Consider the following 22955-nt stretch of genomic DNA (forward strand, 5'->3'; position numbering starts at 1 on the left):
GATTTAGATATCAAAGGTCCTGCCTTAATTACCCCAAAGCCTCTGAGTTAATTACCCCTCGTTCTTGAAAAGCAGAAGACTCATACAGTTATTGAGGAAAGAAAAAAATCATCACCCCACAACACCTTTGTATTTCTGTTAGGAAGCCTGAGCCACGCACTGCAAGATCGTGAAGTTTCACCACAGACTAACATAGCATCCCAACGCACCATGTTAAAACAACACACTGCAGCTATTTTCTCTTCCTGCTACTCCACATATATTAGCTTCTTCTCTTCCCTGCCATCTGTTAGTTTGCTGCAGTCTGCTGGGACAGGACTGCCCTCTCCTTTTCTCCCCTTCTTGCCTGCTCGAATGGATGACAACAAAGCCAGGCATTTCCTGTCCATACATTCAGCTTTCCTCAGCTGCCTCAGAAGCATTACCAAATGCAGTTACTGCCATGAATTAAAAGTGCTCTGCTCACCTCTGTTCTATCAGTGTGCTCACCAGAATTACATTCTAGACACTGAAACACCTTGTAAGTGGTTGGCAAGGTGGTAACTGCTGCTTTAAGAGGACACACCTTTTCGTCTTATCCACGGGCATCACTGATTAAAACAGGTATCTGTGCTATGTGCACCACAGGAACTGTCACAGAGAAACTAAGGTAAGCAGCATTGACAATTACTCTATGCAGCAACCTGCTGCAACTTTTCTTAGAGGGAAGGCTAGCAAGGAAAAAAAACACAAAAAAATCAGGTGAACAGCAGTATCTTCTACTACCATAAATTTCAGTGTAAAATGTGTAGCAAATCACTGTTTTTTCCTCTAATACAGTTCAGAATGGAAAAAAGAACAGCTATCTAATCCATCACACTTGTAGCCAGTTAGGAAGGAAATTGGAATGTTTGTCATCAATTGTTCTATCAGTCAGCTCATTAGAAAAAGGGAACAGCTCATCTAAAAATAAAGTCAATATTGGCTGAGTCTAAACATCTTCTTCAGCATTTCACACACATATTCAAGCAATGAACACTATTATTCTGTGCTGGTAACAATATGCCCCCTAGCCAATAACTGCTCTTCAACATCTGACCTCTTTTTAAAGCAGATGTACAAGGAAGTATAGTGGAAGTGTTCCAAATCAGCTGGTGAGAAAGTATTATAGATCATAACCCCACAATAAACAATTCCTATTTCTTCTGATCTGCAAGATTAGAATAAATCTAGCATTACAAAAAAAAAAATAGAAAAGAAAACTTACAATATCAAAAATACTTCTATTGAAAAATAAAAATAAATCCCACATTAACAGCTCACAAAGCACTTCCTCCAGAAACGAAAAGGAAAAGTAGCTTTCTTTGGGAAGAGAAACCACCAATATCTGCTGCAACACGCCAACACAAAGGTAAGTTTTACAGTATGAATTTATTGATCCAAGACAGATTTTCCTGCTTTCCAATCCCTATACACTGCCAGTCAGCAAATATAATTCAATCGAGAGCAAATCATGCATACCTTTGATTTCAGGGAAGCATCACGTAGCACACAGGCTACAATTGGGAAGCAGTTCTGCCAAGTCCCTTACAGGTCAGCCGAAGGAAGCCCCGGCTTACCCAGGCCGTCCCAGCGAGGGCAGCGCCGGTGCAGGCGGGACGCCAAGCTCGGAGCCACAGGCGTAGCCAGCTCCTCGGAGCAGCAGCCCTGGCTGAAATTACGTCTGCAGCGTACGAGCGGCAGCGTGCCGTTTTTTATACAAAAATCAGCATCTTCCTCAGGGGAAAAAAAAAAAACCCAAAACCACTTGAAGCTTCTTACTGGCCCTGCAACACACTCCTGTACTCATGCCATCACATCTAGTGACTAAGAAGATGCTTTCAGTGTCACAGGAGATTAAGATTCTGGGAGGAGAGTGCCTGGCAGCTTTACTCTAGCACACCAATCTGTCTTCAAGCAAACGCACTTTGTCGGCGGATGGAAGTGTATTATTGCAGTACGCTACCGAAGCGAAAGAGTTTCCAAGTTTTCCCACAGGGCATCAGCTCCCCCATCAAGCTGCACCCCAGCACTTGCTCCCCCTCGTCCTTCCGCGAAAAGATCTGCGTTTTCTGGGCATCACAACTTGTCCTATGTCCCCGCCGAGCTCCGGCTCCCCTGCGCTGCCCGCACACCTGCCGGGACACCGCGTCCCCTGAGCCGCGCCCCGCGGGGCGTGGGCAGCCCCGCGCGGCCCGGACAGCGCCCACGCACCTCCCGCGCCCTGCGCCGGGGCCCGAGGCCGGGCCCCCTTCCTCCGAACCCCGCGGGACGGCGAACCGCAGCCACGGTGCTCTCGGGGGTCCGCACGGCCCGGGCAGGGCACGGCCTGTCCCCGGCCCGGCACCACAGACACAGACACACACGTAACACACACGCCTTGCACCTGTCCGCTACTACCGACCGGGAGCGAACTCCCACCCCCGGGGCTCGGGGATCCCGCTGCCAGGGCACAGCGGAGTGACAACCACTCGCCACACAGATGCGGATAAGCAGGAAAAAGCCGGCGAGAGGGAGCAGCTCACTTCCATTACCTTAGCAATCGCGTCGCCGCTGTCCCCTGACGCCCCTTCGCCTCTCCTCAGAGACGGGGAAGCGCCCGCAGCATGGCGCGAGCCTGCGGGCGGGGCCGGCGGTCAGCCCGGGGCTCCTCTGTGCGCCTCTTCCAAAAACCTCCCGTTCTCCCCAGCGCCCCTCCTGCTGCGGCGAGGACGGCGGCCGGGGCGAGTCTGCCGCGGGCACCCCGCTACGGGCGGCCCGGGCGCGCCGCCCCTGCCCGGCCCCAGCGCCCCGCCGGCTGCCCTTTGGCGGTGATGCGGGGGCACTTCAGCTCCCATGTCCCGCCACCCCGGCCGCTGCTGGGGCACTCGGCGCAGCCCCGAAGAGAGGCATGGTGCCGGAGGCAAGCCTCGTCTCTCTCTCGCAATCTTATTTATACGCTGAGTCGCACAATTAAAGTGTTTGGCTAAAGTCCTCCATCTGAAACCGGGAAAGCCTCATCTTTTGATCACCTTCCTCCAACAGCCCAGGATTCTCTAAATAACACCTGGGTTCTGCACACCATCATCGATCTTAACAGGCACCACAACTCCAACAAAACAGCTTGGAGACCCAGCTCTTTTACACAGATCTGTCCTATGGGCAAAAGACATTGCTGTTGGTTAGGATGAATTTCCACACATTAACTTCGTTGGCAAAGTAGCTCGCATACGTCTTAGGGCTATTATCCACCGATTTCTCTATTGGATGAGATTTTCACTCCTTTTTCTCCAGATGGCAAGTTAAGCCCACCTTGCCCCGAGCTCACCCTCAGGTCTGAGAGCCTTGTGCCGGGAGGCACTAGGGCAGACCATTAACAGGAGGTAGCCACACCCATCTCCGTGCCAAAGTTTGTGAATTTCCAAGGTTTGCTTCCCACGCATCAGACTCATTATTGCTGTTGAAACTCTTCACAAGGCTGCAAGCTGTACAGAGGAAAGGCTCCTTTACCCACCCGTGTAGCCTGCCTTAAAAGCCCTTGTGTGGTGCTGTATCTGGTGCCCCGTGTGTGGAGACGCGAATCTCGCCTCCATGTTTCAGAAGACTGGTTTATTGTATTATGATATATATTATATTAAAATGATACATTAAAACTATACTAAAAGAATAGAGAGAAAAGGATTCATCAGAAGGCTAGAAAGAACAAGAATGGAATGAATAACAAAGACTCCTGACTCTCAGAGTCCGATGCAGCTGCCTCTGTGATTGGCCATTAATTAGAAACAACCAACATGCACCAATCACAGCTGCACCTGTTGCATTCCACAGCAGCAGATAGTTATTGTGTACATTTCTCTCCTGAGGCTCCTCAGCTTCCTAGGAGGGAAAAATCCTAGCAAAGGCGTTTTCATAAAATATCATGGTGACAGTGTGGTGTCTCTGTTCCCTCAATTTCCTAACATCCAGGATCATACCAAAACCAGGTTTATATTTCATAAGCCTGCTGACTGACACCAGAAGCTATCATATGCAGGGATGTCCTGTTATTTCATGCTGTAGTCTGCCCAGCACAATTTCTGGTGATATCTGGTACACTAAACTGCTGCAGTAATTCAAATATTAAATTAATAAGAAAAAAAAAATCTGGATCAACTGTGCATCCCTTCCATTTTTACTGGATCCATATGTCCATCTTTACTGTTACTGGCTACTCCTTCCTTAGTCTTGCAAATGCCAGTTTCTAGCTTGCAGAGTTTACATGCTTCTTCAGAAAGGTCCTTCATCAACACAGACTGTATGTTTATTTCCTTGTCACACTCAAAATTGTATCTTAGTGGCAAAATTCTGCAGTTGTGCCTCACACAAGTTCATTGACCATAACTAGACTTTACAGGGTGTTGATTCAATTGATTTGCTTCAGATTTCAGCTGTGAGAATTTAAAAGCTTCTGTGACAGGTTAAAACATCTTGATTAATCTAAAAAATATTTCCCTTTATATCAAGTTTAAATTTAAACTAATTTTCATTCTCTTTGGATTAAACCAAGCATATTATATATTATTTGCTACACAAAGCTCTCTGGCAAAGGGAAGAAAGAAGGAATGACCACCTATGAAATAAAGATTTATTTTTTTAGAGATTTTATCAGCAAAGCATTTTAAATCACTAGTTATATTGAGTTATGCTGGGGTATGACTATATGTAATATCAACAGTGAAGTATTTCAGTGTCTTATATCGGGTCTGTTCAGGAAAAACTGTTTCAAGACTACTCTACACAGTCTTTGTTCTCACAGCTCCCTCAAATGAGTGTGCATGCAGTAGCCAACAAATCTAAGTGCTTGAATATATCAGGTTAACTCAGACTAAAAGGCAAATTCCATAGAAACGCTGTTTTCAAAGTAGAAGACAGAGAGAAAATATTTCACATGTGTATTTTCACATGTGTATTAACATTATAATTCAAAGAAATTACCAGTCTGTTTTCTGGAAGTATATACAGCCTGAGTGTTACCATACTCCAGCAGCCCATGATGTTGAGAAAGGAAGCTGAATGGAAACATTAAAATAAAAGTGACGTCTATGCTTATTTTAGTCATGCTCAGCAGAAAAAATTGTAACCAAAAATTACAAATAAATCGAAAGGCAAATAATAAATAAATACAATTTAAATGGTATTTCAAGTTTGGATAATATTCCATGCCCTATTTCTGCATTTTATACTATAAATAAATGAATCTTTGCCTAGTGGCTTCTCTCAAGCAACAATGATTCTCTGGTCCCTTGAAGGAATAAATGGTATGAAGCAAAATGGCATAGCAACATTTTTTACTTTCATGCATTAACTACTAAAATAAATTATACATAATTAAAACCTGATAAAACCGAGCCAGCTTTGTATTTACATTGATCTTTATGCTGAAAACAATGTAGCCAAAGTTGGTTCATCACAGCAACCGTTTCTTAGTTTAGCCTCTTTCCCAGCGGGAGAGTCCAGCAGTTTGATGAGTGTGATTAGAGATGCAGAAACAGTTCCGTTTAGATCAGTGGGACATCTCAAGTTGATGTACAACTACACACGTACAGCAATGTTAGCAGAAAAAGACCTTGCATCTGAACACTGCTATGCTTAGTAAGCACTGGAGAAGAATGTGTGGGGAGGGACTGTCATGCATTTTCTGGCCAGGAGTACAGAGTTTTATTGTTCCCCTTCCTCTGTATTATATGATGAGATCTAAAAGCCAGAAGAGACCACCATGGTCCACACCAGGCATGGAACACCACCTTATTGATACAACATTCTTAATGATACATCATTAAAACTGACGAACCTGAGCTAGAATTTTCATTTTCACTAACGTTTCCTATTGAAAATATTTGGTCAGCTTTTCTTTATCCCAGAGACGGATTTCAATGACAAAATCACACATTTTATAAAATTATATCTTCTATTGAAGACTGCAGTGGAAGAAAACTTCCCTCATACCTAGTGATGCTGTCCCAAAGCTCTATGATCCTCGTTGCTTTAAAGAGGTCCTTTTATCAGCTTCAGAACGTACAGCTTTGAACCCCACATATCGTGGCTGACACCAGAGTTACACACGCTCACAGGGCTTCTGCTAACTCTTACTCACAGCTCAACAGTGGGAGTCTCCAGGGTATTCCAACAGATTCTTTACATGGCAAAGAGTCACAGCACAGCATGTTCCCCTGTGATCATCTGAAAAAAAAGGAGGAGAAGATACCGATAACTTTCTGCCAGTAGCATCCTCCTCTCCTGGTGCTTGAAAAGCTCAGAAAGGCAGAAGCTGCTGCAGCTGCAGTGGTTGCAGTGCTTTGAGGTAGGGCCAGTGTTTTCCTTTCAGTTTGCAAACCAACAGCATTGTTGATCGAATGAGTAAGTGTTACCCCATAGCACTTACTTAATAAATATTCAATAGCTGTTAATTACAAGAAAAAATGGAGCTGCTGCCTCGAGGTGAGTGCTGAAACATCACTAAAGCAGTGCTTTTTCTCATGAAGGCAATAAAGAGGAGTAAGTGTCTCTCTCTGGCAGAGGGCATGAAAAAAAGCAAAGAGGTTTTCAGAGTTGTTCAAGGCAGGTTCTATTTTTCATAAAATGTTTAATTTAACAGTGACCTAGTTTTACGACAGCTTTCAGTGTCTTGGCTTTTCTGATCTCCTGTGTCTTAGCCTACATCATTAGAACAGCAGAGCAATAGGCTCTACAGATTTTGTTAAAGCAAACTAAATAAGGTCTTGCCAGGTGGATTAATTCTTCTCTCCTGTTTTGTTTCAGGCAGCTGGTATGTTACAGTTTCTTTGTAGTTTTAAAGAGGTTTTAGCACATCTTTTATTGCACATATTATAGATTTTTTTTTTTTTTTAATTTCAGTTCAAAGCCCTAGCTTATTTCATGTTACATTTTTGAGTATCAGACTGCAGAGGTACTCTTGAATTCCTCAGCCTTTTTCCAAAAGGATCCTTTGTTTTGTAAACATTAAATTAACTGTATGAATTTGGTGGCTAGCTTGACTAGCAGATTTGGACATTTACAGGCAGTACAGACTCATGCCAGCTTTCAGCAGGAGCAAGTCGTGGGGTGCCATTAATTTTACTTACCTTGCTTCACCTACCAGAAGAAAAAAGTTATTGTGCACCCTGTCATTGTGACCAATAAACAGCAGGTCAAACGATGTTTGCTCCCTTTTTCACTATCTTCTACATTCGATGTTTCACAGTACCACTCTGTCACTCCTAGGTTGTCTTTATGAAAGTGTGTTTTAAAAACCCCTAAATCTCTATTGTGTGTGCTGTGTTCCACATGGATTCAGCAGAAAAAGGGAGCAATTAGAAAAATGATACTTCAGCCATGCAGCACCGAAACACACTAACTCTGCTGAAAGACGTCTCTTCCTTCCACCTCCACCTCAGAGATTCTCAGGAAATTTTATCCTTCGAGAGTCAAGTGTGAGGAGCCTTGCTGTGGTTGAATCCCTCCTTCATACCCTTTAAGGAAGGGAACACAGCGTAGGAGATGATGCCACATCTGCCAGGTTTATAGAAGTGTGAGTGCTTTCTCTACAGGGAGAATTTCCCTGTGGGGATCTCAGCCCACAGAGGTTTCCATTGATCCTCGTTAACGTGTTTCACAGAAATTGAATATGTCAGACTGAAAAATGCAAGTAATGTATACTGGCAGTTTCAGAGCCGTGACTTAAACAGTATCAAGCCCAATGTCTACTTCTACACCTACGAGGATCATGCAAGCTAAAAGAACAAAGACAACTTAATAGGAACCATTTAGAGGCAGCATGTACCGGCCTTGTTGAGCTTCACTTAATTCCTCCCTTTGTGCAAAGGGACTTCAGTTGCCTTTGCAAACATGAAATTTGTGCCAGCTCTAATGCTTTTTAAATTTTGGCTCACTTACAACAAACTTCTTGGTGACTTGTTATCATTGGCGGAAAAAGCCATGGTGGTGAATTTCAGGTATGGAAGAACTTGAATCCCACATCTAGGAAAATCACATAACCAAAAGTTTTTTTTTTTTAATATAAAGCTAAAGACATCAGAAGATCATTAACAGCAGCTCTTCTGCTCATTTTTATCAATGAATAACACTGTAGGAAAGTAAAATTCACAGTCTTTGTAAATCCACCTAGGAAACTCTGGAAGACCCTGTATGCTGAAACTATTGAAAAGAGATTTGTGTAAGAAGCTTTGCTTCACTTTGTTTTACCTGGAAGCCCAAAATGGACAAAAAGCAATACAACTAATCCAAAGAGGAGGGGCTCCATTCCCTCAATATTCAGGTTCTTGCTCAAATATAGCAGAGGCATGCTTTTCTCTTCTGCCTTGGCAATCTCAAATCTGAGCAAGTCAGAGCACTGGCCAAGTGAGGAAATTAGCATGGTCTCATACTTTCCTGTGTTAAAGAGAGGACTGTAGAGGGGATTTTAGATTCTTCTATAGCATCTATAAATTGCTAACATCTCTCCACATCTTCTTTTAGTTCATCAGGAGATCAGTTTTTTATATCTATCCATGTTTATTCTTTTCTGTGCTTTAGTCAAGAACAGCCTTCTGCCTGCACTCCATCTGAACTTGTAAAGTTTTCCTGAACATGGCAGAGCCTGAACTTCTGCCATGTCAGGTAGCCAAATATTATGAAAACTCATGGCACTAAATGGCAGAAATGTGTGAATTCCCATAGAATTCAGGTTTTCTCCAACTGGTCTTTACCCACTGGTCTGGAAAAGCTGCAGAAGTAGTACTCACTTTGAGTACATCATAACATTCTTGACTTTTTTCTTCTGTGATATTGCAGAAGTTTCCTTTGGACTTTTTTTTCTGTTTGAAATACATTTTATGATTGATTAATTACATGAGCAGTGATGGGAGCTGCTGCGCAGTGGGAATGAGGAACCTGAAGTGTGGAGGAAGGCATGAAATATGTTTTAAAAAACCCTTAAATCCAGAAAGATGCAGTATGTGCCTTTCCTATCCCTGATCATATTGTTTGTATGTTATATCTCTCTCTCACCAGCATTTATCTGTGTCTTATTAAAATATGCATTTTTCACAGCAGAAACTATATTATCTCATGGTTTTGAAAAAGCATTTCCCATATGGAAGAAACTGCAAACATCACCATGAACCATGTTTTCTTTTCTGTACTTGGATGATTTATAGTACCCACCAACACAGTTCAAGTATTGAAACACGTCTCTGTGTTTCTGTATCTATCTATGTTCAATTTATGTACACAGACATTTTTATATATAAAATCTTTTCTCTAATAGTTACAAAAAATGTACAGGGTGTTGATGGTTTATCTAAATCAGATGGTACCACTTCTCCCTCTTTGGCTAATTTATGTAGCTAAACACCACACTGCATGCTCTGGTTTTGGCAGGAAAGTTCAACATTTGACGTGCTTTTGGCAAATATTCAGTTACTTAATTTTGTTTATTTTTATTTTTTCCCTATTTACATCAGTTAAACCTGAGCAGTCAAATATTTCTACATTTTGCAAGAGAAAAGTCCTTAAACTCACCTTCAAGTGACAATTAACATTTCTTTATTATATTTATAATAATTTTCAATTATTGTCTTAGCCTGTCTACTGCTGAGAAGGTACTGCACAGGGAAGAGATCTGACTGAGTCAGGGTCAGCTGTACAGCATTCACTAAAATATATTGGTGGAAAAAGGGCTCAAAAACCAGATAATAGCCTAGGAAACCTGGTATTTCTAGGCTCACAGTAGGGACAGTGGGAAAAGACACTCAGAGATTCAAAGCTGGAGCATAACCTCAGATGCTCATATCTGTGACAAGAAGAATCTTTCTTTCTCTCTGCTGGGCACAAGAAGAACTTAAGAGGGTTTGTCTCAATGGAGCGCTGTCATTCTTTCCTAGGTTTGTGAATCTCCCTTCTCTACAAAGCCAGGGACCCAGATGCCAGTTTTGCAGATCTCAGCAGTGTGAAATATGAGGTGGATCCCAGGGCTCAGTTTTGGTCTCATCTTCCCCCTCTCCAGCCAGAAAACACCACCAGCATCTCTCTGCTTGAAATGCAGTTTTTACTTGAATGCTTAGCCTGTTAAACTATGACAGTAAAGAGACTAATACAGCCCAATTCAATTCAAACACATTTCAGACTGGTCTGTTCTGTTCTCACTAGAATGTGAGAACAAAACACTTGCACAATGCATAATTCAAAATCATGCATAAGGCTGATTTTCAAAAAACATTCGTTTAATGATTTTTTCCTTAATTATCCAAGAAACTGCTTTAAATCTGCATTGCCATTAACAATTCCACAAAACTTTAAAAGATGTAATACACATCATGTCAGGATCTCAAAGTGCCTTATAAATGATAATGAAACAGCGAGTCTTCAAATCTTTCAAGTAAGTACCTGTGGCAGGCATGGTTGAGAATCTTCCATCTTCAACTGCTTGGGCCACAATGTTTCACTATATGAATCAGCAAAAGTCTGGATTGTTTGTTTTTTTTAAATTTATTTTTAATGTTACAGCAAAATCAGCTTAACCAGTTGCAAGGAGATCTGATGAAAAAAGGCTTTTGCCCATGTTAAATATATTTTTATAACTGAATATGCCCATGTTTTGAGACTATTGTTAAAAATGTATCAGGGAGATGGGCCTTGGTGACAAGGATATGCTATTTTTTGAAAATCTGCCCAAATTTTGACAAGTTACAAATTCTAAAATTTTCAAGTTGTTCCTGCTTACATTCTTAGAGACTGAAGGCTAAATTCCTCAGAAGCTGCTTGCAGTGATGCACATTCAGAATAGTACAGTTAATTTTAACTAAATGTGTAAATTATTCAGTAGAAGGTGGGGGTCTGCTTCTTATAAATTTGTAGCCTAGGAGGGGACTAAAAATCACTGAGTCTGTCTCACTGCTCAGGGTAGGCTCAACTACACCTAAGTTTACAAGTTCTTACAGACATTCAGGGCTGGACATTCCATATTTATTCTACTATTTAGTGAAATATTATCTGTACAAGGCTTCATCCTAACACTGAAGATGAATCTTGTGTTAAAACAGGAGCGCTTTATTTCTTGTCCTCCATTATAGATGTAGAAAGCAGATTACTACTGTTCTCTTAGGAGCAGAATTCCACTTTTTTTTTTTTTTTTTCTCATTTTTCCATGTCAGATTAGACACTATAACATTTCTTTCCTTACAGCTTGTTTTCTCAATGCCTTACCATTCTGATCACTGTCCTCTGGACTACCTCCAGGCGCTTCACATTTATGTTGTGTCCACAACTGTACACACCACTTTTGCTGATGCCTCACCAGTGCTGAGCAGAGCAATCTGCACCTGCAAAGACAGCCCAGGGCAGCATCCTCCTGTTTTGTACTAGCTCAGCATTATTTCATTCTGTTCAATTTATGTTCTAGGAAGCCTGCTAAATATTTTCCCACAATATTGCTTTGAGAAGAGTTTCTTGCTGTCCTGTGTTTCTGCAGTTTCTTGATCCTGTCTAAATGTAGCTCTTATTCATCCTGAATTCTACCCACACTTTTCAGATCATACCTGCAATTTATCAAGATCACTGTATTTTAATCATCTTCTCTACAATACGTGCAGTCTCTTGCTGCTTGAAATTATCTGCAAATTTAATAATGATTCGTTTTGTGTCATCATCCAACCCATTAATGAGTACTATGAGACCTATAGCAATCCTCTGTGGAGCTTCGTGGAATTCATCCTTATATTTTGACAATGAAGTATCTGTAACTGCTGTTTGAGCATGGTCTGCTAGTGCAACTCAGCACATATTTTCAGTCCAAATATTTACAGGTTCACAATTTACCTTCTGCAAAATTGTTGTTTAAAACTGAGTCTTTCTTCTTTCTTTTTTTTTATATTTGTCTTAGGAAATTCTTTTATTAAAACATTAACAGAACTCCAGCTTTGAAGGAGATTGGACAGAGGTAAAGAGATTTCACGTTTCATTCAAATACATAATTGTGGGAAATATCCTGAGGTGCACTTTCATTAGTATTCACAGAACACTAATAACTCTGTATCTAACAATAATAATAACTCAGTATCTAACAGTATCAGTGTACTAATAACTCAGTATCTAAGTTGGATACTGCCTGTCTCTGTTCCTCATTGCCCTCCCTCCCAAAAGCCTTTTTCAGATTTAGCTCAGCAGCTAATGGCAATATCACATGGGAAAGTGTAAGTATTGAAAGATGGAGAAAGAAAGTCCTTAGTACTCCATTGAGCAATCTTGCTTTGAGTTAAATATCTGTATTTGCAGTGACTTAGAGATCTTATGCTAATTTTGCTCCTTTAAATCACATGTCCAAACAAATAATACCCTTCATGACAGGTAGAACATATTTAGAAAATGCTCACAGATCAGTTCATGTGGTTGTGAGCTACAATTTACCAACACAAGCTAAAAAAACAGGTCTACTCACCCTGTTATAATCAGCTGATCCTCCTCACCCTTTCAGAATATAAAACATCCCTCCTCCTAGATGCTCAACTGTTCAGTTTATTGAATGATCAGGAAAACCCAGAAGTATTTCTATTGTCTCTACCTCTTGAGCAGGCTAAGTCTTCATTGCTTTTGCATGTCTGATACTTTGACATTCCAAACTGCATAGTAGAAGTACAGTACCACGAATCAAAAGTCTAGCAACAACATTTGGAGATACAGATACAGCCTAGCTGCGAGGTCACTTGTCACCTTGAAATGACAGCCAAGTTTCTGTTATTTAATAGGCCTCATGCTTTTTTTTTTTTTTTTTTTTTTTTTTTTGCTGTGCAACCCTGAAAACTCTCAGCAAAGATGAAATTTTACCATCCTGTCCACAGCTACAAGCAGCTGTGTGTTCACCCAGTACTACGGCCATGGATGCAGCCTCCAACAATCAGTCCAACTCACCAGCCCACCAAGGTAAGGAGCACAAGTTCAGTGTACACCTTATCTAACACAGGCATCTGCTACCAAAATGTCCTTTTCACCCAAGGCCTGGCCACACACATTTCCTGCACTTCCATCAGATGACCTAGCAGCCACACAGCTACAGGACAGGTCCATTTGGCTGGCAGATCCAAAAGTAACAAATGAAGATGACTGCAGCTGGAACAGGGGAACAAGACTGCATTTTAAACAGGCTACTAGGTTTTAGTTCAATTAGATGCAACTCAAAAATCTACATCTGCCTTCAATCTACATATTTATCTCCTTCCTACCTTCTCTAGCCTCCATGCATATACCATGCCCCTGTGTTTTAAGTAATATTTTTTAAATTATTTTCAGGAGTTCTAATTTTTATTCTACAGTTAAAAAACCTATGCTCCATGACAAAACCCAGCCTTGTTTGTATGCTGTCTTCTCTGGCAATGCATCTTCTGAAAACAGAGGCACTTGTTTGGTCTTTGCTAGACCAAACAAGTCTTTCTGTATGTTAATCTTCCAGTCAATTTCACAGGAATTTACATTATCAGAAATTAATTTCAAACAGAGGTAAAAATACTCTGTTCATTCTCCAGCTCATCCTTGAAGAACTGTGTTATATGATGGGGATGGTGCACAGACACAGCTAGTAGGACTTCTACATGAAGAGACTGATTCATCTCATCATCTCAAATGGGCATAAAGTTAGGTCCTCCTGCAACAGAATTTCCCAGAGTTCCTCTATAGTGGCCTGGGGAAAAGTAACTCACCTATTTTAGATCCAGATTTTGTGCGCCCTCTGGAGTGGGCACCATCTCTTCCTTCTTTTGGTGAGAGTCTGGACAACCAGCTCAGACCAGCTGTTAAAGGGTGGGATCTGGGAGTGAAGAAACACAGATGATTGAACAAGAAACTCAAAGACTTGTGCCTGCAAAGCACTCTGAACTCTCACTGAAATTTTGCACAAACCATTACCCTTCAACATTGTTTCCTAAACTTGAGAAGATACCAAACATTAAAAGACTGGGCTGAATCATGCACACTTAGTTCTTGGGGGATTAAACCTTGTTTTTTGAAATTTAATGATCTATCCTCTTACATATTTTTTAAATAAAATTGCAAAAATTATGAAGGAAAATGCAAAAATGTCCAAATATTGCAACATGCTTATAGATGTCATATAGGAGATCTCAAGAAATCCAAGGTTTCTAGATTTGCAGTCACCATTAAAATAAGATCATGAGACCAGCAATATAATGCGTGACATATACATCAACATGAAGTACTATACTAGGAAAAATTAGGACCAGCTTCAGAGATATTTTATACACAGCATTGGCTGCAGGCTTAGTCTGCCAGTAATATCAAATTATTTTTCTCTGACCCTGCAGATGACAGTTTTCAGTTTCTGTATGCTGCATTGCTAGTTACTATCACTGAACTGTAGGAGCTTCCAAAAACATAAAATTGATAACCACAAAAAAAAAAAAAAAAAAACCCCAAAAAAAAAAAAAAAAAAACCCCAAAAAAAAAAAAAAAAAAACCCCAAAAAAAAAAAAAAAAAAACCCAAAAAAAAACCAACCAAACAAACAAAAATAAAAAGCACATGAGAGATGAAAACACAACTGAGAGAGACTAATAAAATTTCAGTTTCCTTCTTCCTGACACATTCACTTGCTGCCTTAGGCCATCCTTTCATGGTTAAAATGTAGGAAGATATTTACCTAGTGTTCACCTGATTATCTTAAAGTTATTTTTTCACCACAGTAGTGTCTCAACACTGTATAAGACCAACATGTAAAAATATCCTATGCAGGTCTTGAATTCTTTGCTATTGCAGTTTAAGAAGAAAATTTTGGCAATATTTTAGCAGCCTGCTTTATCAGTGAGTTTCAAATAGTTGGAAATGATCTGGTTTTAATACAGCATCTACATGCATCTCTACACTGAAAGCATTTTTGTTCCAAGGCAGATTAAGGTTTTAAACAGCCTTAGGCAGGGAAAAATACTGTGGGGGGGATATATGAGAATATTCTGTAGTCTTAAACCACCCATTCCCTATCCCACAAATTTATGCAGAGAACACTTCTACAGCAACTGCTGAAAAATATCCAGAGCCAGTGAAAAAGAATGAAGAGTAAAATATACTTTTGAGAAGTGGTATGACATCTGGTTGTTGCCATACATGTAATTACCACTCCTTTAGGAAAACTCCCTGCAGTATCACAGGCTTTACTCAGTCTCTTCTTCCTTCAGGGCTTCTGCCTTAGTTTTAACAGGTACTACAGATTCTGGAAATATCTATGTATGTAGGCTACCAACATCTTCTTCTTTTCATTCTTAAGGAGAAAATTGCAATGTCTCTTTCATAAGAAATTATCATTCCTAGTTAAACCTGTGCTTTCACAGATCTGGGATATTTCATGTAGGCTGCTGTTTATTGCAATTAAAACTCTCCAGAAATAAAGACCACAACTAATTTTGTGTTCCATCAGGATTCCTATTTCTCATTCTATCTTTCTTTGGGAAGCAAATGCAATGCTGTTTGCCACAATTTTTTCCTGTCTTTTATTTTTCAAAAGCAGGTAGTTCTGATCTTAATTAATTAAGTCTCTTAACTGAAGCTCAGTGGGAATGACAACATTCATTCATTCATTCATTCATTCATTCATTCATTCATTCATTCATTCTCTACTGCCATGATACACCTGCTCTCTCAGATGCTACCCAGTTCATGTGCCCTCCCACCCCTACTCCCCATCACCAAGGGTTGTCTCTGACCCTCCATATCTGGATAAAAACATGGTCTCCCATTCCTGACCCTCCTATACATCATGTCAGGACTTTGGACAGACCTTCGGACAGGAGTGTGGCACAGCACCACCCTTTGCTTTTTCATCAGACGCCTTAATAAACGTGGGAAAGTTCAGATAAAAAGTGATCCCCTGAACACTTCTGTTGTGTGCTGTGTGAAGTGCTCAGTTTTTCAACCGTCATAATCTCATACTTGCCACAACGGTAGCACCCATTGTCCTGTAAGTTATTTCTTTCATGAACTTAGCATGGAATGATGCATTTCTCTGAAAAGAAATGGGAAGATGTGCATCATGCTTGCAGGAAAACTGCTAATTCTGCTGCTGATGGGGCAAGAAAATAGCATGTGTCTCAATTCTGGCACTAAGAAAACTTACACATTGATTTTCTTTACAGTCCAAAAATTGTAACAACACTCCTAAACACAGATTTGGGTCTAGATTTGCAGAATTCATATTCTGAATTCAGAATACACAGTTCATGTATGAACTATGGCTCATAAATACAGAGTAAATAAATGCAGTAAATACATCTTACAGAAATACAGTTCATAAACAAAAAATTCATAAAATTCATAGTTCCTATTCCCCCCCACCAAACAACTGTGTTCTGTCTGCAATGCTCATTTATACAGAACAATTGTGAAGAGGCCATGGCAAGGAGACTGGAACTCAAAATTCATGTTACCACCTAGACAGTGAATGCCCTCCGTATTTGGGAGAGTCCGTTTCCTCAGGGAGTCGTTGTTGTTCCCTCTGGGAGCTTCCCTCGGGAGAAAGCTTCCAAGAAATATTGTGCTAGAACAAATGCTGTATCTGTGAGTGTTTGTGCATCACTTTGTCAGGAATTGTGGGCAGGGAGTGCTGCAGCAGAACTGATGCTCTGGTGGGATCTGGCTTCTCTGATGCTGTAAATAAGGCTCTCCAAAATGTCCATTCTGGCATTTGGGGAAATTTGTCACCCCTTAATGCTGTGCACAACAGATCAACTGTCCTGTACAGCACATGGAGCAGATAACCCCAGACAAGATCTGTGTGGCCTGGGGATCCATGTTTAGGAATGTCTTGCAGCAGCAGTGGATATGAGCTTTTATTCTATTCCATGTCCTGCTGTTAGGGCTCTGCTGGTGTCTCAAGAAATGGAATTGTCAGGATCTCAGCAGCAGCTAGAAGAAGTGCACCAACAGTGACACTGTAATCTAGGACTGGGGAATTCAGAGGACCTGAGAAAGAGACCAGATCCAGGAAAAGCCAAGTACTTAAAGCTGAGCCACACCAGACCCCACCACCCATCTTAGAATCAGTGTCACCAGGAAAACACCTCAGAAGTTAGCATTTGGAGATTCTTTAATGAGAGATGCAGCAGCACCTGTTTGACAGCCAGGAAATACGTCCAAGTTAGTTTGCTGCACAGCAGGAGCTCAAAAACATGATAACCCTGACATGATATGAACTTGCTAAACACTTGAGTTTATCATTCATTCCTACTCTGCAATGCAGGATCTAAAGATGCTGTGATAAGGCAACTTAGAAACATGAGAGACCATATGGGCCATGAAGACATCATAAGTACAGGTCATGTTGTCCCCTAACCTCCAAGTCAAAAGTGGTCAGGAAGCAGGAAATGAACTGAACAGAAAATGCCAGATAAATTAGGTAATACTCAAGTTTTTGACCTCCGTGGATCCAGATATACTGTGCAGATGCTATTGGAATTGGATGGCATTCACCTAACCTCATACTACAGGCAAAAAGAGGGGAGGATGTGGGACTAAGCAAGGAAAGAGAAACTCGTGGGCAGCAAGAGTCCTCCTGTCAATGTTCTCCTTGGTGCAGCAGCCACTGAAGACCATGGTGGCTACAAAGACAATTTTCTCCCTGTGTTCCCCTTGCACTCTCAGTGCTGGCCACTTCACATGAGCTATGAAACTCCCTGGAAGCTCTGGCTGGGCAGGGACGAAACAAGAGGCACCATCGCTGTTCCTCCATGTTTACTGGGAGACAGTGAAGATCCTGCTCATCCCAGACCCTCTCCGGGGCTTTGGCACCGCAGAAAAGAACTTATCGGACATGTAGAACACTGTGTTCTGTCGGCAGCAGGAGTTGCCCACTGGGAATCACCCCCCACATCTGCCCATCATCCCTGGAAAATATCTCTATGGAGTCAAGGTCCTCTTGCAGCAGCACAGCAGGAATAGAAATCCTGCCATGGAGAAGCCCCATGTCACCACCAGGATATTCAGCACTACACACCCAGGGTGCCACTTAGGTCCCAAGACCACCCCCACAAGCATACAGATCAGCACCAAGGGAACTGGTTCCATCTCACAGCAGGAGATTTCCAAGAACAGAGCATTCCTGGGTCATGTCACCCAATTTCAGATTGAAAATGGTTCGGGGGGGAGGGGTGGGGGGGGGGGCGGTGTTTCTGCCTGTTTTCTCAAGGGAACCCCTGGGAGGTTCCCTTAGGACCCGTGCGACTGCTCTTCCAGGGTATCAGGCCTTTGGCTGCCCGGGGCCATTAGGAGTCCCAGAGCTGAGTTCGAGATGGAGGACAGGGATGGCCTGGCCTGGCCGGGATGCACCGTGGCACCTGTGACATCACAGCCCCAGTGTCACAATGGGGGCAGCTATCAACCGAAGCAGCAAGGGGCGCTGCCCCAGTACAGCCTCGGCGAGCGGCGAGCGTGCACGCAGACAGGAGGCTGTGCTGAACGCTGAACAAGGGCACGGCAGAAACGCAAGTACTCGGGGAGCCGCTTCTCACCGAGCACCCAGAGGCCGGTCCCTCGCAGGAGTGTCTTTGGCGGGGCACAGTGCTGCGGCTGGGGCAGCGGCACAGGCCCCCGCTTTCCTGCCATCAGATCCCTTGGGCTTCTGTCCCCACTTCCCCTATCTCCCTACGTCCCTCCCATCCCCACTCAGCCCCTGCTCAACTCCTTAAGGCCATGCTTGCCACCACGTTCCTTTTCTTGCTTGCTCAAGCCCTCTTCCAGTACCCGCAGCAGGTCGGGGATGGGCTGGATGAATCTGTGCTGGAGCGCATGCAGCAGCGTGCCGAGTATCTGAACCAGCAGATGACTCAGCTCATTCTGGAGCTGGAGCAGATGAAGATGGAGCAGAGCGGTGGGGTCTGGCTCATGTGGCAGTTCTCAGCTCTGACTGGAATCCTCGTCCTACTCTTGGTGCTGCGCTATGGACTCAAGAAAATTAGATGTGATCCAGACAACAGTGGCCACAAGGAGAGGTCCAGCAGCAACTTGGTGGAGGAAGAAGAAGAAGAAGACGAAGGACACGATGTATCTGCAGAGGAAGATACAGAAAGCCACGATGCAAATGTGGAAGAGGACAATAAGGACGGAAACGAAGAAGACAGCAACCTTGATGAAAAGTCAGAAAGCAGTATTGGACATGAAGCAGAAGAAGGCTATGATGATGCAAAGGAAGAAGTAAACTACGATGACGAAGTGGAGGAAGTCAATGCTGCCGGAAACGGAGAAGACAAAGGTGATGCATATGAAGATGACGACTACAGTGTCAAAGGAAACCCTGGAAGGCTTTCAGAGGAGTGCATAGAGTTGTCCCTTCTGGATCTGGACAAAGGCTGCTCCGTGGTTATGGACCTTATGGACAAATTCATACACCTCTCTAGACAATGCTTGTGTGACAGCTTCTATCCGGTGCTACAACAAGCCATCGGAGTGGGCAGCGCCTTTGAAGGCTGGAGTCTCCGCACACAAGATGTTGTGTACTGCATGCTTGTACCCCTGAGTCCTCCTCCAGGACATGCCTTCCACCTGGAGCTGGACACTGCAGGGAAGCTCCAGAGGAACTTCAGTGTCCGTGTGGAGCTGCTGTGCACCTGCATGAGGGAGAGGCTGGGGGAGCACATGCTATGTTTCCTCCACCACCCTGAGGAGGAGCTGAGAAGGAAACAGAACCCCAGCCTGCTGCACACCCTCTGCACTGGCTCCTATCTAGATGTGGAGAAAACTGTCAAGTGGTTCTATGAATTCATGAGACAAGCCTGGATGATTTTGCCTCAGTCCTGCCACTGGAGTTTAATGTTGCAGCCCTGCGGCCGCACATGTAAATTTCACATAAGCAATGACAAGGAAACCTTCATGGTTGAGCTGATCTTTGGAGTGCAGCAAGGAAGCTCAGATACCTTTGTGGGCAGCCAGCCTGCAGAAGTAGGCATCCCAAGCACAACGTGGTTTGAGACTTATGCCGTGGCAGAGACAAAATTCTTCAGGCAGGTTTCCAGACAAGCCAGGACATCTGACATTGCAAGTGTCTGCAGCTCCTAAGCAGCATCCTGATGGGTGAAGATTTTTCCAGCTATGTCCTGAAGACCGTGGTGATACGCCTGCTGAACAGCATACCCCTGACACGGTGGAGCAGAAGGGATTTCCGGCAGCAACTGATGGATATCCTGAAGTACCTCCACTGCTCACTGGACACGACACAACTTAACCACTTTGTCATAGGCAACGAGAGGCTTCCTAAGGAGATCAGTTTGCCCTCCAACTTCCGGGTGCCTCAACCACCCAACCTCTTCCAGCACCTGGCCAGCAGTCTGGATGCCCACACCAAGGCCGTGCAGGAGTACGTTCGCCTGCTGCATCGGCTCAAACAACTGCTGGTGCATGGCCAGTGAAAGAGATCCTCACACACAGAGCTGTGCTTCTGGGGCCCCTGTATATATGACCTTCCTGTAGTTAGTGCATTTACAGTATATATTAATACCCTGTAATTAGTGCATTTGCTACACTTGCTAATACCCTCTAGTTATTGAATTTACTATATATATTAGGACCCTCTAGTTAGTGTTTTTACTATATATATTTACACACTCTAGTTATTGAATTTACTATATATATTAAGACCCTCTAGTTAGTGCTCTTACTATATATATTAACACACTCTAGTTAGATAATTTACTATATATATTAGTACAGTCTAGGTAGTGCTTTTACTCTATATATTAATACCCTCTAGTTAGTGCATTCAGCAATCCCAAATCCTCTTTGTTATTGTTTCAATAAACTGGAAAATTCCAGGGTCTGGATGGTGCAAGCTCTCCTTTAACTCGACCAGACCTAGAGCATTTGTAAATTCCACTGGTTGTGAATTTATGACTGGCTGGGAGTAGGCACTGTTTCAGCAAGCCTTCTTTAACAAACACACACACTTCTCACTCCCTACTGCTTACAGCCTGTCATTGCACAGGCTCTCCATGTCTCCCTTGCATACAAGCTCAAGTTTACTTTGCATAGCTGCCTTTTCTGCCTCAAGCTGGGGAGACGGATACCATATCCAGGTCCTATGACAAGTGTGGTAACTCAGACTGTGAAATTTTTGATGTTCTGGGTACAAATAACACAGCATGGGCAAGACCAGAACATAGAGAGATAAAGCAAAAGCATTTCTTTTTCCAGAGCATAAACTAAACCCTTACAGCATATACTCCTTTTAATCATAGAAGCAAGGTAATATATTCTATATTCATCTCAAGATGACAAAGTGCTAGAGATGAAGATCCTCCTTTGTAGAGCATCAATCATCCTCTCTAGAAAGGTGAGGAGAATCATAGGCAGCATCTGCCAAGTTGATCCGTCTCATGTCAGCAGAGAATTGGTCACTAAAGCACTCCCTAAAAGCAAAAAAGTCAGTAATTAGCAAAACCCTAAACATGTTGTCACAACTAAGTGGAATTTGTATCTGAAGCCTCTCAAACTCATGACTTCCTGTGAATAGCGAAAGAAGGGAAATTTTTTAAGCAGTCTTCAAATCACGCAACACACTGTTTAGTAATTTCCAGGGTTTTCAAAGAGGTTGGATCATGATACAATCTTGCTGGTCACAACATCAGTTGTGGTCATGCAGTTACTTAAATGCCTCAAGGAAAGCAACTGCAGCTTTGTTAGTGATTGCTGGACTTGAACTCCACAAACCTCCTGAAGATAAGTTACTTATGGTATAGATAAAAGTATCCCCTTCTCTCTTATTTTTTTTCATTGGTTGTCCTCCCTGTTGCTTCAGCAAGCTCTCCCTCTCCTGTTACTGCACTCAGGAAGCTTGCACAGGACTCACAGGAAATTTCTCTCTATTATTTGGCACCCTGCAGACCATATACACTGTAACTCATCTTCTCAGTGAAATACACACTTCATCTCCTCCATCTATTTTCATAGGGAAATCTTGCCATTCTCTAAATTGTTCTTGTTACCTGTTTTGAAGGCATTCTTTGTTTCGTGGATATATTTTGATTGGTAGCCAGATCTGAGGGCCACATCCTGGGAGAAGATGAGGTATTTTTTCCAGTGACAGCTGTATTCTTCGCCTTCCCAGGGGCAGTGGCTGTGTTTTCTGCTAGTTAATATTAAAAAAAAAAAAAAAAAAAAAAAAAAAAAAAAAAACTTTCAGAATGTGATTTTCTTTCTGGTTCCTGGCTTCCTAGGCCAAGAGGGAGTTTTCTCTACCAGATATAGGGAGAAGCCTGGGAGCAGCTAAGATGGGGCCACAAGAGAAAGGGACTTCAGAGCCAGGAGAAGCAGTACCACATCCCCTCCTTGCTTGCTGCAGCTCCTCCAGAGACGCCACAGCCCTGGGACATTGGCCAAAATTGCACTTACCTTGCAGAGACTGGCAAACTCCACACATTGCCTGACCTAATGGAGAACATCCGCAGCTCCACCTGCCAAAAAGCAACGTGCAAGTTTTTGGCTGTTGGTATGAGCCCTCCACTTCTGGAACCAAATTCTGTAGCCTGAGTACCACAAACCAGCATGAGACTCCTTGTGTCTAAAGAGAAGGGGGTTAAATCATTGCTAACAACAGAAACACACTTTCATCCTCCCCACTAACCACTTTGAGGACAAATAAATGCAACTGCTCCCAGAAAAGCTGCAATTAACTATTTCTGAAACTATTTCCCTTCTTTATATATCAACAGGAAAAAAGTTTTCTCTCCTTGATATGGTAAGCTGAGCACCCTAATTTGTAATTTTACAGAAAGGCATATCTTAGAATAAAACTTCAGTGTCTCATACTGTGCTAGATTTGTGTAGAAATAAATTTTCAAAAGAACTTTTTTTGTGCTTTTCTTTCATAATGGGTGGGATTTTTCTTTAGTACTTCAAGTAGCTGGGGAGAAGAAAACCCTATCCCTCTTATCCCCTCAG

The 22955-nt window shown here is 42.5% G+C and overlaps 2 protein-coding genes across 3 annotated transcripts in view; one reads left to right on the top strand and one right to left on the bottom strand.

Annotated features, from left to right (window-relative positions):
* The window catches only part of RGS6 (regulator of G protein signaling 6), a 258325-nt gene extending 255610 nt beyond the window's left edge, over nucleotides 1-2715 (bottom strand). For both annotated transcript variants that reach the window (XM_041401156.1, XM_041401146.1), the window contains exon 1: nucleotides 2553-2715. The gene's annotated coding sequence lies outside the window, so the exon portion shown is untranslated. The remainder of the gene's footprint in view (nucleotides 1-2552) is intronic.
* Nucleotides 2716-18716: 16001 nt separating this feature from the next.
* LOC121335299 (inositol 1,4,5-trisphosphate receptor-interacting protein-like 1) lies at nucleotides 18717-20428 on the top strand. The gene is given in 2 exon segments (XM_041403275.1): nucleotides 18717-20049; nucleotides 20052-20428. Coding segments are annotated over 2 exon segments (1710 nt in total).
* The last annotated feature ends 2527 nt before the right edge of the window (nucleotides 20429-22955 follow it).

The sequence above is a fragment of the Onychostruthus taczanowskii genome, unplaced genomic scaffold (assembly GCF_017590055.1).
Source record: "Onychostruthus taczanowskii isolate IOZ18803 unplaced genomic scaffold, ASM1759005v1 scaffold1, whole genome shotgun sequence".
NCBI classification, from domain to species: Eukaryota; Metazoa; Chordata; class Aves; order Passeriformes; family Passeridae; genus Onychostruthus; species Onychostruthus taczanowskii.